Raw genomic sequence first — 20,940 nt, 5'->3', positions numbered from 1 at the left:
TCTGGCCGGCTAATATTTATGGAGAAAACTGCACAAAAAAAAAAAACAACAGACAGACTGAAGGAAAGGGATGATTACATTATATGCAGTTTCACAATAGGTTACACATGTTATAACGAGGGAAGGAAGAGGTCCATGAAGGTGTATTTAGCTTCAGACTTCATCCATCCACACAGTGAAATGGTGGTTCCACCAGCACTTTAGGTACAAGGAAACTGATGTGTTGACGATGATGAATATGCGTCGTTAACTTCTCCGTTTCCATGTTCATCCTTTCTTGGATTTGAAATGCAAAAAAAATGTCTGTATGTATATATATATATATATATATATACACACACAAAAAAAATAATAAGGAAACGTCCGGAAACAATGTTGCCAACTCAAAAAGTTTCACTGTGACATCACAGCAAAGTAGTGGTAATACATTATTTAAAAGCTACACAATTTATTAGATACAGTAGTTATAATACACAATAAAAATGTTAGCACTATACATAATGTATATAGTTAGAGCAGTCCATCACTACACATGCACATTTTCTAAAAACAGTAAAATATGGAGACATCTGCAGAGAAAAATGATAAAAGTGTCAAAAGGACAGGCAGATATAATGTAGATCCAGTGTAGGTAGGAATAATAGCAACAGTTTTATCGGACTCCGAAGAGCAACAAAACATTCAACCTCCAAGGTTTTGTCATTCAAGGACAGAAAGAAGAAATCTTTGGTTGGTGGTTTTTGAATTTTCAGATCTCTTAAGCAGTCTTTGCTCGCTCCTCGGTTAAGTCACAGCACGAATTCAAACACAACAGAGAATCAAGAAAAAAAAAAAAAAAAGATAAAAAATTCATTGCACACTGTCAGACATACCAACACACTACACATGTTTTGCATATTTTACACACACCCAAACTAAAAAGCCACATAGACCGCAGAGCTTCTGTTCCAAGGGGAGTTTTCATAGCTGTAAAATAGTCTGAGGGGAGCAGGTCTAGTCTGGATCTTGGTGTCCTGGTAGTGGTTACTGCGTTGTGGGTTGTTTTTTTGGGGTTTTTTTTTGTTTCTTTATAAGTCACATATCCTTTGGTAACAGAGCCGTTGTTTAGAGAATATCGTGTGCTGTAATGTGCTCATACGGGTCCAGAGTAGTTGTAGTGGTTCCCGTGCTGCGAGTCCGGAGGCTGCGGGCTGGGTTTGCGCTCAAGGTGTTCGCTCTCCGCTGTGTCCGGTTGCGTGCAGAGCGGAGGGCGCTGCTTGAAGAAGTCTGACACGTATCTGACCTGAAAGAACAGAAGAAGAGGGAGCGTCAAATCTGAGCATTTAAAGTGACGACTAATACTGTGTAATGAAAGCAGGAGACGTCGAGAGAGAGGAGAGCAAGGGAGACGACGCATCTCCTGCTGGATTCAAATCGGGGACATTGTGACTACACCGGGCTACAGAGACGACCCTGAAAGTTAATCATTTTTAGTTGATTCAACTCTGGTAATGTTTGAGGCTTTATTTTGCAGTCTTTGTGTATTCATAATAAGGTGCTTTAATACAACAAAATCACAAAAACTGCCTAAAACCACAGAATGAAGTCAAACACACAAATACCTAGACTTGTAATCTGAAAAAAAAACCTTAAAATACATATATTTTAAGTGAGGTAACATTTCTTAGATGGATACTATATTGCAGGTCAGTACATCCTAGAAGTACTTCTGTTTTTAAATAAACTTATCATCAGGGACACGCTGACAAGGCCAGTCCAGTTTAAAGCCTCCAGCCTTTTCTATCAGAATTTGTATCATAAAATCAAATTAAGTTCCTGGGGGGAAAAAAATCATTGGCAGCCGTCTGTATCCCACAATCTACTGCACGCCAGGTGATATTTAATAAGTGTTCAGGCATTCTTTCTCAAACCATAAAGTCAGGAAGTATCATGTGACTAATGAAATCAGGCATAAACTCTACTGTTTGTTCTTGTTTGTAGCCTGGACATATGAATGAATAACGAGGTGACCGATGGACGTTAATGGAAATATTTACAATGAACTTCAAAACTGTTTGTAAGTTGTCAATCATATGTTTATTTACTCGTTTATGGTGTCATACACATATGAGTGCTCAGCCCGCATGCACTTATGAGACACCAAAGTGGTGAAACATTTGTCCAACATAGACAAGACAAAAAAAGCTTCTTACGTTACATTGCAAACTAAACACTTTGTCTTCCGTATCAAGCTCTACAGATAAAATCAGCCAAACAAAAGGTTCCTTTCCTGAAAGCTCAAGTCTCCTATAATCATTAATCCAGGAAAACTCAAACATTTTACTAAATAGTTTAGCCCTTAAATCATCATGTAACGAGCAATAAAACATGCTTAACTCAGTGGCAAATCATGTACTTAGGAATTCCTACGGATATGAGCTACTTTGTTGGCTGTTCAAGGACAACTTCCTGCTGGTAAACTTGATTATGGATTTTACAAGTTAGCAAAGATTGTCTAAATGCACAATAAGTTTTGGTCTTTGTTGGGCTACACTGTTTCACTTGAAAGGGAGAAGGAGCAATGTCCTATTAGACTTCAGCTTCTCCGAGGGAAGGGAGGTAATGTGGGATGAATCACGTAAACATCCTGCATACACAGTAGGAGCTTTATAACAGACAAACCTTTAGCCCATCTTGATTGTACAATACACTGTTATACTCACAGTGAGCACAGCGATGAGGGCTCCCTGCAGCAGTCCCACCAGCACATCGCTCCAGTGGTGTTTGTAGTCAGACACGCGTGTGTATCCCACGTACAGAGAAAACGCCACCAGGAAGAACTGGATGGTGGGTCGAACCAGCCGCGTCCACTTCCCTTGCATTCGGGCCTGGACATACAGCTGTACACACACATTTAAAAAAAAAAAAATTTAATTCAACTGGTTGCATACAGTATATGGATAAGTCAGGAGAGGAGTCAGCAAAGAAACACTTTTAAGGAGTTTAGGAGTTTCATGTAAACAGGTTTTAAGTTTATATTTCAAACATAATTTAGGTTTTTAATGAGCCTCTGCTTTAACATCTAATCATATTTATTTGTACAAAAATAGATTTCTGTACTAGTTTGTACAGAAACATGGACACTATAAGGTTTGTTTTTTTACAGTTAACCATCTGAAACCCTGACCCTTTCCTTAGACAATAACTGTATAAATTATAAGTATAATTTACCCTAAAATAAACCAAAACAACTTTTCACCAAAAAGGATTAGAGATGCATAAAAAAAAGGTGACATTAGTTAAATTACAACATTATGAGAGAAAAGATTAAGGCAAAGAGATTAAAGCCACAAATCCCACAAAAGCCACTGATGTTTAACTCAGTACTCTTCCAAAACTCTTTCAAAAATTGTCATTTTAAACATAAGCACACATGTATTATAGTTATCTGATAAATATCTCTAACTGTTGTATTCTTATCACCATCACTTTTATTGGTTCTGATATGAAAATGTCTGCTTTTTGTGAGCAATTATACTAATTGCCGTGAGAATATGTAGTTGTTTTCATGCAACTATGTTACTGACTTCTGACGGACAGATTCCTGTACAGCGGTGCTGCATGGAGCTGTTAAAGTGACAAATGCTTTAGCAGCTCAAAGAGACTTTCAACATCTCACTTCTTCACACTGACAAAAAGATGAACCATTGCATCTGTCATCTTTCCGGCTATTGTGCAGTGTGTAGTATTACAACAATGATGTTTTTTAAACTTCAGCTGTGCGTCTTTGTCGACCACCTCCTCCTGTTATGAGTCACTTGTGTGTGTTATCGGTAAACAGACATTTCACAGATGCAGAGTCACACGCAAACGGAGGCACACTCACCGACAGAAAAAGCATGCAGTACATCCCAAAGGATGAGTGGCCGGAGTAGAACGACAACCTGAGGAACAAAACAGAAGCAGAGGAAAAATTACTGTGTTTACTCACTTTTTTTTTTTTTTTTAAAGAGAATTTCAACCAAAGACGCAATGATGTGAGAAAGAAGGATTCATTTGTTGTCAGTTTACTAGAGTGAGATGCATATTATACCTTTTACTGAAGTACATATTTATGACAAAACAAGACAATACTACACTATAACATAATTAATTCCGGTTGAATATCTAATTCAATGTTACGTAAACATTACAGTTGTCATCGTTGCATGTTTCAGTGTACATTTGTATTATTAGAGACAGTGAGAGAGAGGCGGAGCACTGAGTAATCGCACCTGGATTCAGTCACGTTGCGCATGTTGCCCGTACAGTTGATCTGCAGCATGTATCCGTTACAGACGACTGGAGCGCACACGGATAAGAAGTTTGGGCGGGGACGACCTATGGTGAACTTGGCCAGGTCGGTCAGCGACTGGCTGACGGCTCCTCCGAACAGGAAGGTGCCCACCACCTTGTAGAGAGCTGACAGGTACTGGTTGAACTGGGAGTTGGAGTGCAGACGTTTGGTGTGCACCAGGTAGGCCTCTCCTGTAGTGATCTGTGGAGTGAACAGGAAAAGAAGAGCAAATATCGCTGTTAACGATCTGCAGTGAAACATTTACACAGAAAGATATCTTCTTGGTCAGTTTTACTCACAATGACTATGGAGCAGATGATGGTGACGGCAGCCATGGCTCCGTGGGAGATGGTGTCTCTCCTGTAGGGATAACTGATGCTCTTGTCATCACAGTAGATTCCTCGCTGGTACGGGCTGAACATCAGCGTCAGGATGGCTGAGGGCAGAGCCGCTGGAGGGCGAGAGACGACAATAATAAGATACATGTGCCAGTTTTTTTTCCATCCAAGTAGGTGCGGCAAGTGATAAAAAAAAATTTGAAAATGTTTTAACGTGCCCTATCTTGTGGTGTTAATGATCTCCAAGACTAATCGCTTTTTCCACCAAATCTCATTGGACTTTGTGAAATTTTTGAGATAGCCTGACTAAAAGATCACAAACAATATCCTGCAGGTAATTATGAGATAATATTTAAAAAAAGAAACTTCTTTTAAGCACTATGGCCTACACCGAAAACACAAACGTAACAAAAGAGAAACTGATGCAGAAAAGATATAAATCAACAATAGTACTCAAGAAATTAGAGGTGACTGTAAGATGGTGTAGATAGTGACATTACTAGAGTGTTTTTCTGTTGTTTTTTTTGCACATATAAAAATATATTCACATATTATAAAAAGCATTTGTTAGAAAGATTATTTGAAGCAGAAGACCTTAGTAGAGCTACTTGTAACTGCTAAGTTAATGCAGGCATTAAAACAGCCATATTGTAGTCTTTACAGTACACAAACTGTATTTTAAGAGCTAGAAGTCCATCCTGAGAGCAGCTTAGACCCTTCAGCTTTGTGTTGACAAGTGAACCACAACACAATGAAGCGCAGCTCAGGAAACAGCTAAGAACACACTGACGTACTAATCCTTTGGCTGCGGGCAGAAGTTCCAGCTCTGCCGAGTAAATGAATTTGTCATCAGCAGGAGTTCAGTGGCAACAGCTTCACCTCTGCAGGTCGCATTAACTCTCAACAGAGGAACTGCCTGTCGCCATGGATACACACCGTGCAGAACAGCCCTGACCTTTCACATCGGGGCACCGTTTACACAGTCGAGGGCCTGGGATCTGAAGACTGGACACACACTCACATACCTAAAGAGACATGTGCAGCCCCGAATGCAAACATACGCTCACCCCTGACAGATAAAAACTGGTCTATAACCTACAGATGTTTAAAAATACATGTATTCATCTTTGTGTGTAGGACAGACAGAGAAATTTGGTTTGACAGTTTCTCTATGAGTGCAAACAAAAGACTTTGAGTGGCACAGAAGCAGCGAAAGGACATAAACCTGTCTCTTAAATCTGAGCAGGACAATAGTCCAATCTACAGGGATGCGTGATGTCAGGAACTTTCTGCACTACAGCCCTTAAATAGTTTTCCTGTTTTCAAGAACTTCTTGCTGGACTGCTGAAGCTAATAAGAGAGAGGAATGGATGGAGTTTGTTGTCTTAAGCCCGAGCTGTATATTTATTGGGTAATGTCGTAGAGTGGCTCTCCACTAACAGATTGCTTCCTTCCTCCAGAGTATGTGACTCCGCCAGGCAGGACTAGATGAACTCACATGAAGACACATAAATACACAAAAGGAAAACATGTTCCAGATATATAATTTTGGGGATGTAATGTCAACATGATGTCATGCACACATATGGGGATGTCTCCTGGTCAAGAGTGTGAATTAAGTCTGAGATCATACACACTGTGGCAGCATGACAGGTGTGAACCTTTACAGCTAAAGTTTCCTCTCTTCTGCGTCATTCTACATGCAACAACATAGCACACTGTAAGCATAAGAAAGTGTGAATAAACGTAGCTTTTATGAATGCAGGAGGAAGTTTAAATATGAAACTATGGAAGGATAAAACTGGTAGATGCTGCATGAAAATAAATGCATGTTCTATATGCATGTTTTAACACTTCACTGAAGGCATCTTATACTTTGTGAAATACTGAAACCCACACGTTACTCCAAAACAAAAAAGCCTTAGTGTCTTCAGCAACTTTGGGATTTCAAAATGAATTCAAAACAAAGCTCTGTGAGTTTATACAATGTCTGCTGACACAACGTGAGCTTGTAAAGGTGTACTGTGGGACCAGCAGAATTTAAACAATTTAAGAGCTGCCAAACAAAACATGCAACTTATTTCAACCCATCTAACCCTCAGGCAGTATTAAAGGGCAGAATCCTCCACACTATATGGGGCAAGAAGTTATTAAGCCTAGTCGTAGACTGGAGACACATTGAAAAATGTCCTTAAAGAAGACATAACATGCACATTTCCAGGTCTATATTTATATTCAGGGGCTCTACTGGAATATTTTTGCATGAATTATAGTTTAAAAAACTGCTTATTTAACTTACACTGACCCTTTATGCAGCCCCTTAGTTCAGCCTCCGTCTGAAACAGGCTGTTTTAGTTCCTGTCTCTTTAAGGCCCCCATTCCCAATGAGCCCACTCTGTTCTGATTGGTCAGTTCCCGGAAGCTGCTCCTCGGCAGACTTCCACCAGCTCTCGAGGCTATGTGAACAAACAGTGGTAATCTGATTTTGCATCTTGTTCTAACTCTTTACTCGAAATATAAACTCAAATACATCCGCACATGTTCGAGCCCGATTCCGATCTGAAATATGTGAGTGGACAACGTGAAAAACCTTATTAACAAACTTAGCACCAAAGGCTAAAGAACGGATGGCCATTTGTGGGCATGCGCCAACAACCAGACGTCATCATGAGGAGGAAGTAGAGGTAACATTGCAAACAAAGCGTTCAGAGTAGGCTGAGTCTGGGCTTTTGGCTTTCAGGGAGCATTTTTACATACATTCACCTCAAGTTTTGGAACTTTGACTATGTTTAACATAGATATCCAACATTATATCAGTATAAAAACCAAAAAGCATGTTATGTTCCCGTTAAGGAGTTGGTACAAAGCATCTAAAAGGGGAAACAAAGATTGTATACCTTTGGAGAAGCAAGACATGCAACATATTTCAACCAATCTAACTCTCAGGCAGTGTTAAAAGGTCAGAATCCCCTACATTTTATGGGCCATGAAGTGATTAAGCCTAGTCGTAGACCTGACACAAAACAACAGAGACATGATGAAAAATATTCTTAAAGATACCCTGTGGAGTTTATGACCACTAGTAGCGCTATGAAGCAATGTTTTGATGGGCGGGTCCCTGTTTTTTTTGTACCTCAAGCATGTGTGCACGTGCAGCATGATATACATTCCTGCCTCCAGGTTTAAGCTATTCCACAGATCAACTGGTCGGTGATGATAATGTGCCAAAAACTGCAGCAACAAGTTAGGAAAGGCAGGGAAGAATAAGACTGCAAGCTAGCAAACACGGATGTAAACAATGCAGGTCGCAAGATTTTAAAAACAGATCAGCTTTTCTAATGTTTTATGAGGAAGAATATGAACTCAACATGTTTGTTAAGCGACACACACACACACACACACACACACACACACACACACACACACACAATACATTTTGGTGAGAAAGAAGGACTTTTTTTATTGTTAAAAAAAAAAAAAAAAAAAACTTCATAGGGTACCTTTAATCTACAAGTTAGGAAAACTAGCTCATAATAATGCAAACTAGACAGTGCTGGAGACTACCGAAGGAAAAAGTCAATACAGAATAGAGGTTATGTGCATATTTACAAAGCAACAGTTGATTTTGTCTATGAAGCATGAACTGTACAAGGAAACACATCTGAAAATATTAACGATTAATATAACCAATTCAAAAACCTTACAATAGACAGTCACTTTGGGGCCATAGTTACATTTTACAGTTGTGTTTTTTTTTTTTTTCCATTGACTGTCTCTTTAAGCACGTATCAGTCTGCCACACCCACTAGTTTATGTCACTACAGAACACAAGACGCATGCAGTACTTTGCCTCTTGTAACAGTAAGGAAGACAATCTACAATACCTAATGTGATATTTGTTCCTTTTTTCTGCTCAAATGCCACCAATTATCTTTAATGACAAGCAGTTACCTCATTTAAGATAATTTATTTTCCTGAAAAGGAAGCCTCCCTTTTTACTCTTCACATCTCAGAGTTCATTATTGCAGCAGGTCGAGCGTGCTCTTAGCTCCTCTTTGAACTGAGGCCCAACCATTGTTTACTCTGCAGGGTGCAAGGATAACATTTAGATAAGAGACTGCTTGTTTGACAGAAGTCTCTGGTGGCTACACACTGCCAGGGTGGAGATGTGAGTGGACAGAGTTGGGCAATGGCCTTTCAAACACACACACAATAACCACTGCTAAGCTTATTTAACAACAGAATCAGTGAGGAAGTCGATTCCCCTTCGTATCAAACATGCTCCAGCAGTCTCTGGGAGGCCAGCCCATGGAGAGCTCCTATTATCTGAGTTGGACGGGCTGTTTTTATCTGCTCTATTATTCCAGAAGGCCTGGTATGTTTTTATAGGCCCGTGCTGGTGGGGTGGTCTCCACTACCAGAGGCCTGGTTGAGCTTGGGGGAAAGGGAGAGGAGTCCGTAACTCTCCCTGAATTTACCCCAAAACTTCCAGAGCTCATTGAAACTCTTAATCAGATCATTCATGTGGCAGAACTAGCAGGAAAATGTAATATAATTATTTCTCATGAAGCAAGTTTTCTTTCTTGTTTAGTTTTATATATTGTGATAGAGAATTTTACTTCCTTCTCTCTAAATGTCACTTTATTAAAGTGTTCTCGATAACTGTTTCTTTCTACATACTGATTATTACTACTTTTTAAATGTATTAATTCGATGTATAGCTATGTTATGTTATGTATGTCATGTTATTCTTTGGCAACATGTTTCCAGATCAAACAAATTTTAAATCAAAAGAAAACGGCGATAAGTACAACAGAGCTTGCCATTATTGGAGACGTACTTTAATAAAAAATCTTTTTATTAAGTTTTCAATATACAGTCTGTCATAAGAAAAGAGTAAATATGGAAACATATACAGTAGATAAATAAATAAGTAAAGTAAGTAAGAATAACTAATAAATAAGTAGGAGGAAATGTAACTGAGTTTAGAAGGAAGTACATTTAGTGAATTACTGTAATGGTAATACTGAGATTGTAAAAGGAATAGTAGTAGGAATTACTGGAATAGTTCACCATTTTGGAAAATTTTCTTCCTTTTCTGAGAATTAAAGGAGAAGATTGTTATCACCTTAATGAGCTGGAGCCAGGAAGCGATTAGCTTAGCTTTGCATTGAAGACTGGAAACAGCTAGCATGGCTCTGTCCACAGTGCCAACCAGCACCTCTAAAACTCACCGATGAACATCTTGTTTGTTTGACTAAACTGAAACATAAAACTGACAATTTGTGGTTTCAGGGGGAGGAAGTTGCTGTAAAATGATTGATTTCTTGGCCAAACAACAGCCAGGCAACCAGTGGAGATCCTGCACCAAAGCGCTAGCCAGATAGCTAACCTGTTGTTCGTGTGGTTTCTTCTGTTTCCCAAACATGAGATTTTCTAAAAATGTAAAGTTTTGTGTCTGCAAAATGTTTTAGAGAATATTTTCAGCCTGTACAACACTTACTGACTTTCCTTCTGTTCTTTCCTTCCTCCTTGCAGTCATCAGATCCTTCCTTTCATTCTTTACCTGATCTGGAATTTCCCATAATTAACTTGAAAGAAAAGCTAAAATCTAACGTAACCGTAGTCTAGTGTACTTTGACCTCATGAGCACATTTTAGTCCTAATACCTGTTGCAGGATATTTGCGTGTACTGCAGTAAATAAGTGTCCACTATTTCATCCTACTCTGACATCTTACATGAAGCTGTTGAGTTTTTGTTTGATTTATACTTTCTCCGTGAACTTTTACAGCTGCAAACAATGAAGAAATTGGCTCCAAACTCATCTAAAAAGAGACAAGCAAGACACGCACACACACACAAAAAAAAGTTTCTGCTGACTTTTTGTCTTCAGTAACAAAACGTCCACGGGAGAGATTTGAAAAGAGAAAAAAAAAAAAAAAAGGAAGAAGAGAAAGTATTGTTTTACGCTTTCACAATCTCCCCTGGCAAGAACGCACCCCCGATTCCACTTTGAGAAAATAAACATGATGGAATTTGGGATCAGACACAAGTACAACTTCCCCTTGACCTCTGACCCAGCGGGAAGTGGGAAGTGTTCCTGTTATTCAGCCCTTAAGATGAGTGGCTGAGGCCAACAGTGGGCCTCCGCCACTCATCTTGAGGGCTGAATAATTGAGACATTTACAGGGAACAGAACCAGTAACAGGTAACGGTGTTGGATGCAAACATTTGCTTGAGGTCTGCTGAATCTCAACAGATGACTGTGAGTGCTGTGCTGGGCGACCTCACGGTCTGTTAGCTCACAAGGATTTGCAACCGGCGTTCCACGTCACACTGGGGTGTTGCAGCAGCGGCTCAGCGCTCAGAAAACCAATATTTAACTTGTTTGAAAGACCCTTCTTTTGTGTATTTTGCCAACTTCTTTGCTCTGTCTTTCCCAGAAATTGCCTGGCAAACATTGTGTGTAGTGCTTTCCATTTTAATGATGAAGTTTCTGGGGTTTTGAGTTGGTTTTTTTTGTCTGTAATAGTGGCTATCATTGTTCATCAATTTTTTGGAAGGGTTAATCTCCTACTGAGTCCAGGCAAACTGTTGGTGGAAAGAAAGTGCTTTGCTTCCTGTTAGGCCGGGGATTTTTCCTGGGAAAGTCCTAAACGACACTGGGTGATAAAAAAGCTTTTTCTTGGTATATCCGCTGTATTTAAGTAGAAAAACACTTGTTGTATGAGAAAGCTGAGCATCACTACTTTAAACAACAACAACACTGCAGACTTTTTGTGTTGGATTGTGCCCTGTTATGACTGCATGTTTGTATTTTACTGAAGCTCTGTTATTGTTCAGATTATTGTGAATCCACAAAAGGATAGAAAGAAAGAAAAGATAGAAAGAAAGAGAAAGAAAGATAGAAAGGAAGACAGAAAGAAACAGAAAGAAAGAAAGGATGGATAGAAAGTGATTGAAAGAAAGAACAAAAGATTGAAAGAAAGGATAGATAGAAAGAAAGTCAGAAAGAGAAAAAGACATAAAAAAGATAGAAAGAAAGCCCACAGCCCTACCTTACTCAAGACAAATTTTCAATGAGTTATCAGTTCATGAATTGATGAGGATATGAAACTGATGAAGAACATGGTTGGTCCTCTTGCAGATGAGCAATGAGGGGGGAATCAAATTTGTCAAAAAATTCTTGAGCTTATCCTTTAGAGCAAATCTAATACTCTCTAAGTTGAGGTCACCCAATGAATCACTCAGCTAACATACTGAAGGTTGTTCTGGTGTTCACCAGTGTGTTTTACTACAACACTGGTGAACCCCAGAACCACTGTGTGTAGTAAAGCTTTCAATCTGACCTTATTTCGCTTCCCGTTCGTTTTCTGTGAGGAACAGGAAACATCGGCTTCTGGTCACGAACGAACCAGCCTCTTTCACTTCATGAGATCAGTCTCATTTAACTTTCAGAGAGAAAATCCTGAGGCTCTCTGATTTTCAGTCAGCTTACGAGGAAATAAAGATGTGCACAAAAAGTACCTATGGCATAATTACATTTATCACAATGCACTGAAACCTCAGTTTACTTTTTCCACTAGCAGAACCTGTGCAACCTTAAAGGACGGGTTGACATTTTTTTTCAAGTCCGTCTTAAAACAACAGTCAGGTGCTCAAATGAATGTTGAAATAGGTTTTTCCTGAGTAGAAGGCAACACGCACACACCACTTGCTTAGTCTCTCCTGTGGTGCAGGGAATCGAAACCCCCAAAGATCCAGTTCCAAAGAAAAAGAGTCATTCTCGCATACACTTATCACCTCAGCATTCATATATTTAAACAAAGTGTTCACATTTCCTTCACGACTGTAGGTTTTTCTTACCATAATCATTCCTCCTGTTCATACTGACCATTAGAACATCCTTTCATAATGCACTGACAATGTAAGTGATGGGGCCTCCTGCTGTGAAAAAAATGGATTTAGAAGTTTATCTGAAGCTAATATGACGCTTCAGTTGTCCAAATGAGTCAAATCTTTCAACGTTACAGTCTTTTTAGTGCCAAAGTCCCTCTTTTTGTTACTCTTCTTCCACCGCAGCTCAACAGGGAAACACAAAGGGGGAATTTGATGCTAAAAAGGACTGTAAATGTGGCAGATATCCACTTGATATGACTAACTCAGACTGCTGAAGCCACATATAATCTTCTGTAAACTTTGCATTTTTGCACAAAATGACTGTTTGGATACACTGTGGATTTTGGCCCCCATCACTTACTTTTAAAGCGCATCTGAAGGGGATCTTTTAACAGCCAGTACGAAGAAGGAAAAACCCCTTTCAATGTTCATTTGGGCACCTGACTGATGTTTTAAGACACGCTTGAGAAATTGTGAACCCGTCCTTCTGTATGAATACATCTTTTATCTTTCATTGTTGTAAGTTTTCTGTCTCTCATGAAAAACTGCACTTGAATGAAAACTGAAAGAATGAGAAATCTGGCACATGTATCCCTTCATTGTATCTAATGATTTCCAACCATTTTCTATTATGAAAATTGCATTTAGAAGAAATTGCATTTGTGCAGCTTTGGTGGAGGCATTTGCTCTCTATGATTTGTATTATTTGAACCATCAACAATTAGATTTTCTGAACAATCAATCCTGCAGACCTTGGAGGCTCATATCTCACGGGAGTGTGAGCGAGGTAATGCTGAAACTGACAGTGACCTTTAACCAAAGTCAAAGAAAACAGAAATAATTCTCCTCTCTCACATTCTCGCATTAAAACCACCACAGTACTGAGAGGCCTTCTGAAACCACCAAAGAGCGTGTATTTAACTACACACACACACACACACACAGAGTCTATGTACAGTAACATTTCTTATAATACTGTGTTTTACAAGCCCAAACTGCACACACAGACACACACACACTTTCTCTTTAACATCTCTCTTTCATTTTCACACAGGAATGTCAGAGAGCAAAAGTCAATACTACCCACTTTACTCTGACACATATTTGGCAGAAGCAGATACTGTGTGTTTCGTGTGTATGTGTGTGTGTGTCTCAATAAAACAGATGGAAGAGCGTCTTAAACACGTCACTAATTGTTAAAACGGCACATAAATAACATTTTCCAGAGACAAACAACAACAACAACAGCTGTTTCTAGTCACTCGCTGTGTCGCCTCTGCAGCAAAACTCTTCGAATTCTTCAGTAAAATCATAAGTTTGCATGAGTGTTGCTCACAAACACTTTCATTTCCTTAGTGCTGATTCTCACCTAAAACAATTAATTTAATGTTAAGTCTTCTATAATAAACTGAATACTTTAAGATATTAGACAGCGAAGACGTCACTTTGGGCTCTAGGAACTTGTGACAAGCTGTTTTTGGTATTTATTGACGTCTTTAGACCAAATGATTACTTGATTAACCAAGAAAATGACTGATAATGATGATAATCGTCAGTTGCAGCCTGATATACATCTATATGATCAAATACATGCAACTAAATTTACAAATGCAACACTTTTTTTCTTTCCAACTGGGAAAACCTCTATCTTTAGTGTTCTCCTCATGGCCTACCAGTAGGTTTACATAAAAATTCACTGGAATTTGAAACATCTCTCATCCTTCCGTTTCATAAACCATTTTCTTCCTCTTTCGTTTACACTGGTTTACATTAACAGACGTATTTTAACTGTCTCTGTTTTACAAAGAAATACGTCATGGTTTCTTCGTTGCTTCCTTCTCTGGTCATGAAATTTTAAAAAATGGGAGGTAAAAATTTTAATTATGTGAACCCCCCCCCCCCATAAGTTATTAGTGCTAAAATTGATAATGTTAAAAGGCTTGAAGGTTAAAAGTGGGTCCATGTTTTGCATTACAGACTTTCTTATTGATTAAATACTGATGTGATATTGCAGCCTATACTCTCAGAGTGTCAATATAAGTATGTGAAAGTGAGTCGAACACGTTCACTAAACAGTTACTGAACTGAATTTTCAGAATGACTGGTAGTTGCTTTTAGGTTTTAGGGGGTTGCTGACCTGCAAGAGTTTGGCTCTTGACACCAAACTTAGGGACAAAATGATTTGCGGTCACAGACCAGATAATGAAGCGACAGTTTTAAAGACATCGACTTCTCTCACCTCTGACACGGCGACTCAAATTTATCTCAATCTGCTGCTTTGTGTGAGAACTATTCGCATCATTATCAAACCCTCTTTTGACCCTGGCACAGACCAAAGTACTTGCATAAACACAAAAAAGGAATAACTAGAGTCATAAAAAGTAAATAAACAGCGATGGTGTAACTACGATACCAGCAAGCTCTGTAACAGCTGGGCTCGTTCTTGTTGACAGAAAGACTACAGCTCTTCATTGTCTCAAAATGTACAAACACCATTAAAAATGGGACAAACAGCATTTAAACAGCATTACAGCCGAGAGCAATGAGTTCAAACAGCTTCTTCAGATGGATTTGCTCGGCTTTACGTGGTAAACAACTGAAAACAGGTTTCTAAACAAGAGGGTGATGGTCAAACAGGACAAATCACATGACAAGACCAGATTCACAACATATTTTATTCACTTTAACTGTTGTTGCTTTGTGTGTCCACTCCATGGATGACAAAGAAAAAAAAAAGATGGAAAGTAAAGTGAAACAAAAAGAGATATAAATAACAAAGCAGTCACATAAAACAGAGCAATCTGTTCTCATAAATGATAATTTTAACATTCCTGATAATTTGACTGATGCAAAATGAAACTGTAGCATGAATTTGAACTCAGAGTGTAACATCCCTCTGCTGAGGAGACATCTGTGTGTGTGTGTGTGTGTGTGTTGCAAGTTGGGTTAACATCTACTAATCTGCTATCTGCAGTGGTAACAAATAATGGCAGGATGGACGTTTGACTGCAGAGGGGAAGAGGGAGAAATAAAACACTGAGCAGATTCAGAGATCAGTTACAATCTGGACATTCAGCACATTCCAGCCATATCACTCACTCACTCACTCTCACACACACACACACACACACACACACACACATACGGTTTCCAGAAAACTTTTCTAAATGAGGGGGGATCAAACTGATGATAGTTTACTCTCCACACAGATCAACAGCAGCCCTCACAGGACACAATACAAGCACAAAGAGGGTGGAAAAATGAAGATACAATGACATCTTGCTGGATAATAAATCAATATAATATTGATAATATTTCAGTATCATCTGGGATTTCACAATAAAGATATGTTAAAAGTTTTTTTTCAAAAAGTTTTTTTTAAAAAGGGGCACTCGAGCACCAATTTTAGAGAGATTTTGAGAAAATAATTCAGTCGTCAGAGTTATTTCAGATTGAAATTCATAACGGAAAGCCTGCGTTAAAAATGTGGCTGTATAGTTCGAAAGACGTGGACATTTACCAGGGTAGGAGGGTCTACTGAAAGGCACCATCAGTCACATTATAGGAAATGTAGCATCCAGGGGTTTTGAGGCATGATACACTTCTCGGGATTAAAAGTCAGGCTTCAAATTTTCTCCCAGACCCCCCAAACTAACTCTACCACCATTACACTACCAACCATCACTCTTAGGGAGTAAAAAAATTTGATATAAAATCGATATATCGGCCAATAATCTTATATATACAGAATATAGATATAAACACACATTTTTTGCAATGATCACTCAAATATGGTTATCAAACACATGTGACAAAGATATGTAATGGAGGCATCATGGTGGTAAAATGACATCACACTGAAACAGTAAACTTCACAGGGAATTTAATAATTACAAATAACTATAAATAAAAAAACAGAACAAAAACAACCTCATGTACGTATATATTAAACTTGAATTAAGAAAAAGGATCAAATTTACGTAAAATGCTGCCTATATAACTTTAAAAAATATTGGCGCATACTGGACAACACATACAGTGATACCGATATATCTGCGATAGGCCGATATCGGTCGATAATATCAGCTGACCGATATATCGGTCGGGCTCTGATCTCGATACAAAAGGACTTGTTTGGTCGACATTTGTGATGTTAAATCATATCACAAATGATTTCAAAAGTGTCACCTAAAGTGGCGATCGCGAGATAAACTTAGTAGATCATGAGATGATCGCCTGGGTAAAAATTAAGAAAAAATGAAATTCTGATGCAGACGTTGTGTTTACTTTTTTCAACTTTTCTAAAATCTTTGCTTTTCTTCTTCTTTCTTTTTAAAAAAAAATCATATTTTATTTAGTTTTCTTTAGTAATGACAACAAAACAGTGGTTATACAAATCAAAAGATGAAAATAAGATGAATAAATACACAAAAAATAAAGTCGAAACAAATAAACTCGCAGACAAACAAAACTAACTGACTATATATCCTCAACACCTCTAACGAGTTGTCTATTTTAAAGCCATGCAGTCACAGTTGTGACATTAGCTTTGTGAAGTTTGGCTGTAGAGAGGTCGAAAAATTAAAATAAAAAAGATCATCAAGCTAAGTTCTTTTACAGCTGATTCTATATCAAGACCCTCCTTTAATACAGACTTTTTAGCAACAGTTGAAAGATGCGAAAAAGATTAATTTTTATAAGTTTGTCAGTCTCATGCTTGTTGTGTAGCTGAGTAGAAGTAAAACTGAGCATTAAATCTTGTTCTTTCTTGTGAGTTACTGGATAGTTTGACCTCCTCAAACTTAATAAACATTATTCAAATGAAACAACTCAAGCAGAGAAAAATCAAACTTTGACTGTAGCTCTCACAACTGTTAGGCACGCAGCCTATGAAATGGGGTCACAGAGAGATTTTGCTTCATATTAAAGGGGTCACAAGCAAAAACAGGTCGGGAACCACTGACCTAGAGCACCAATTGTGATCCTACATATCGTTATATTATAAGACATTTGTTTAAAATATGACACTATTTCAGTTTGTCAGTGCTGATTTTTTTTAGTCTATAAACAGCTTCTCAATTGGATTTAACAGAAATGATATAGATTACTATCAGGATACCGCCACAGATTGTATCATTGTCACCCACCTGTAAGTTATAAAAATGAATCAGACCGTAAATGGTTTCATTTTTCAAAAGGCTTCTGACTAACTTACACAGCATTAAATCATCCGTCACACTTTCTCACTCGATATGGGGAAATCTTCAGTTAACAAATCATGACTCATCACTTGGTAATGATACATCACATCTCTGATTTCACAATAATAAAAAAAGCTGTGATGTTGAACAAGTTCCTTCTACATGAGCAATCGTTTACCGAAGGAAGGATTAAAAAGACGCCTTTAACTCTTCCAGCCCACTGACAACTTGACAGATTTTTTTCTTTTAAATAAGCTGATCAACAAGTCCAAGAAATCCTTAGAGTAAATGGATTTTGTCAGAGCTCCAAAGCTTGGACTCTTTTTTTTCCCCCCTTCACAAAATGGACACGCAGGGCGTTGACAGTGTGCACCTTGTGAGGTATGCACACACATGAACATACATCTTGAGTGAAGAGGGGGCTGAATAGCAGACTGGTCATTATCATTCCTCCCTGTCAGTCAACAGATGGGTCCACAACTGGATGCACACATACACACACACGCAAATTCTGTAACCTTCAGTATTTCTTGCTGACTTCACAGGGACTCTATTGCAGACAAGTTCTAGTTTTAACCTTATATTTCCACCCTATAAAAAAAAGAAAAAGAAAGAAAAAACACCTCAGAATAATCACAAGACTGCATAAAACAACTTGACAACTTCTCCCTTCTTTCAGCGCCTCAACTAACTACAGCCTCTTCCTATCAGATGTGACACAAACAGCTGGAAGATGTCAAATCTGTTCGACTAATGGCTTTTTGTAGTCCCCGGAGTCCAGGGCAAGTCACAACAAGCTGTTTTGTTCACTGTACAGCATTCACACACACAAAAGGGTCTAGATTTTCCAAAACAGGATTTTAAATGTCACACAGAGAAAGATTCATTAACAATGATCTTTGCTCTTCCTCCTAACCCCAACTTTAAAAAAGAAAAAGGCCACAGGGTGCAGAAAGATAAATATGTAACACAAAAAAAAAAAAAAAAAAGTATGAATGTGTCCACAGAGGGGCGGGAGACAGGTATGGGTGCACACACTCACAGCCATGCTGCACTTAGTGGTCTAACACGCCAACCTGTGGGCAGTGAAAACACTAGGAATTCAAGTTGTGAGTATGTCATCGCAGATCAGCATATCATTACTTTGAAAAGCTAAAAGTGAGATAAGATAGCATCTTAACCCGAATGACTCCGGTGAAGAAATCACTGCAGTGACAGCAAGAGATCAACAACAAAAAAAAAGTCCCAGCAGCATTCTTATTCAGTGTTGGGAAAGACTCCGGCTTGTTTGAACAAGATAGGGAACAATGATGACTTGCAATGTTTAATTGCACTACTGAGAATAAAAAAATCACTGCTAACTTATATGTGCATGTTTTTTTTGACACAGAAGTTCAAGAGTATGAAGTCAAACAGCAGTTCGTAACGTCTTCCAATCTTGCAGAAAGATCCATGAAGCAACAAGTGAACGTCTATAAATCATGTGTGTTAGATTTGTTGGGTAATCCCAAACGTCACCGTGCAAACTTCAAGAAAGTACTTTTCCTATTTCTTTATTCTGCCACATAAAATCACGAGTTAACGCACAGCAGATGAGCTGCAGAGCCTGAAACCAATCATGTTTTCAGCCATGTTGTCAACAGGAGGAAAAAAAAGAATCGTAGTCACTCACCAACAAAGACACAAAGAATATCCACCACGATTAGAATCAGCCTCTTTCCTTGCTCTGGCATGTTTCCTCCGATGCCGCCTCACTTTCATGAATAAATAAATCGCGTTTAAAAAAAAAAAAGCGCAGGACGGAGCTGTAATCTAAGAAACGCTTGGAGTTACAATGGGAAAAGTACTATCAGGATAAGTCGACCTGCTCGTTCTTCCGGCTCCGCTCCTCTGTGTACCTGTCTGTCTCTTTGTGCTGTGGTGTTTCAGGTGAGCTGCAGGGGACGCCTTGCTGCGTCTCGGTCTGCCCCTTTTACGCACGGTGTAGGGGGCGCGTCTTCCAATGCGGACTGACAGGAGGAGACTGAAGGGAAAAAATCCTCAACAGCCTTATCTTCCCTGCCTGGATTTGGGTAATCGAGCCCGAGCAGTGAAATAAAAATTTCCGGCTCTATCACATGGTTAACTTTTTGGGGAAAAACATAACTGATAGTCTGAAGGGAATTTTAAGAGTGGAGCTCTCAAAATGTGTGCAAACTAGTATTATCAGACTAAAAAATGATGCAAACTCTCTTGATTTTGGATCAAAGTTTTACCAAAATGGTAACTCACCCATAATGTATGACTCTGCCTTTTCAGATAGAGAGATATTTTTGTATTTATTTCTACATCATAGAAGCTCATTTTACCAGGCAAAGCAAAAACAGATAAAGTTTGGAATTATACATGCAAAAACACTGATCGTAACTCAAAATTATGAGATACTTTGTCAAAATTTTGACTTAAAATCTCATAAATTTGATTTAAAACACAAACTGCTTTACCATCTCATAATTCTGACATTCTTAGCATCTCACAATTTTGACATAGAAGTCAAAAATGTTGACATAAAAGTGATACATTGGCTTAGTATATTGTGATTTTGACTTGAGTATGTGTCTGTATATTAGGGATGTGCAGAGAGCCCAGTATTTGTATTTGTATCTATATTTGTTGAGGCAGCAAAATTATTTGTATTTGTATTTGAATAAAAGTGGAAAGAGGCTTTAAAATCCTGTTTTTGTTTTTATTACGCTTTTAATTTTAGAAAATTAAAGTGTTACAATAAGTGTTCACGAATAAACTGCCTTACGAAGGAGGTTCCTATGAATCGGAGTCTCCCAGATCATAGACAACTGTGCTGACTACTGAGCTAAAACTTCACTTATTGCCTCATTGCAGACAGACCTCTACTGATTTATACACTGCTAACACAGAGACGGTGCAGCGTGTAACATGTAGGGAAGAACTTCAAAGGCGTTTATTGCTCTGCACTTTTCAATTATTGCCTATTTTTTACAACCTAATTTTATGGAAAGGAGAAGTGGAGCAACAGGTTATAGCGAGTCCCTTAGGAGCACTTTGCCAATGTCAGTAGCTCAGCTTTATCTCTGGGGAACAACCTCAACTCCAGGAGACATGTCCAAATTAGGAAATATGTGTTCAAGTCTCCACATAACACTTGCATAATTTGCATCCTGGACCACA

The 20,940-nt window shown here is 38.5% G+C and overlaps 1 protein-coding gene across 1 annotated transcript; it reads right to left on the bottom strand.

The window, feature by feature from the left end:
* plpp2a (phospholipid phosphatase 2a) lies at nt 1-19,773 on the bottom strand. Its single transcript, XM_067613327.1, has 6 exons — nt 19,427-19,773; nt 4,615-4,766; nt 4,254-4,516; nt 3,866-3,923; nt 2,703-2,879; nt 1-1,282 (listed from the first exon to the last, which is right to left on the bottom strand). Exons 1-6 carry the CDS (start codon nt 19,485-19,487, stop codon nt 1,133-1,135), a joined length of 861 nt encoding a protein of 286 aa, XP_067469428.1. The 5' UTR covers nt 19,488-19,773; the 3' UTR covers nt 1-1,132.
* Between the last annotated feature and the right edge of the window lie 1,167 nt (nt 19,774-20,940).

This window comes from Thunnus thynnus, chromosome 16, assembly GCF_963924715.1.
Source record: "Thunnus thynnus chromosome 16, fThuThy2.1, whole genome shotgun sequence".
In the NCBI taxonomy this organism is placed as follows: domain Eukaryota; kingdom Metazoa; phylum Chordata; class Actinopteri; order Scombriformes; family Scombridae; genus Thunnus; species Thunnus thynnus.
Note: the sequence above shows the minus strand (reverse complement) of the source record. Positions and strands in the feature narration are given on the sequence as shown.

Bases quoted from the DNA above. Each gene is read 5' to 3' on its own strand.
- plpp2a (XM_067613327.1), bottom strand. From the start codon at position 19,487: ATGCCAGAGCAAGGAAAGAGGCTGATTCTAATCGTGGTGGATATTCTT. The intron at 4,767-19,426 runs GTGAGTGACTAC...CTCGCCCTCCAG, and splicing joins TATTCTTTGTGTCTTTGTTG to CGGCTCTGCCCTCAGCCATC. The intron at 4,517-4,614 runs GTGAGTAAAACT...TTCACTCCACAG, and splicing joins TCATCTGCTCCATAGTCATT to ATCACTACAGGAGAGGCCTA.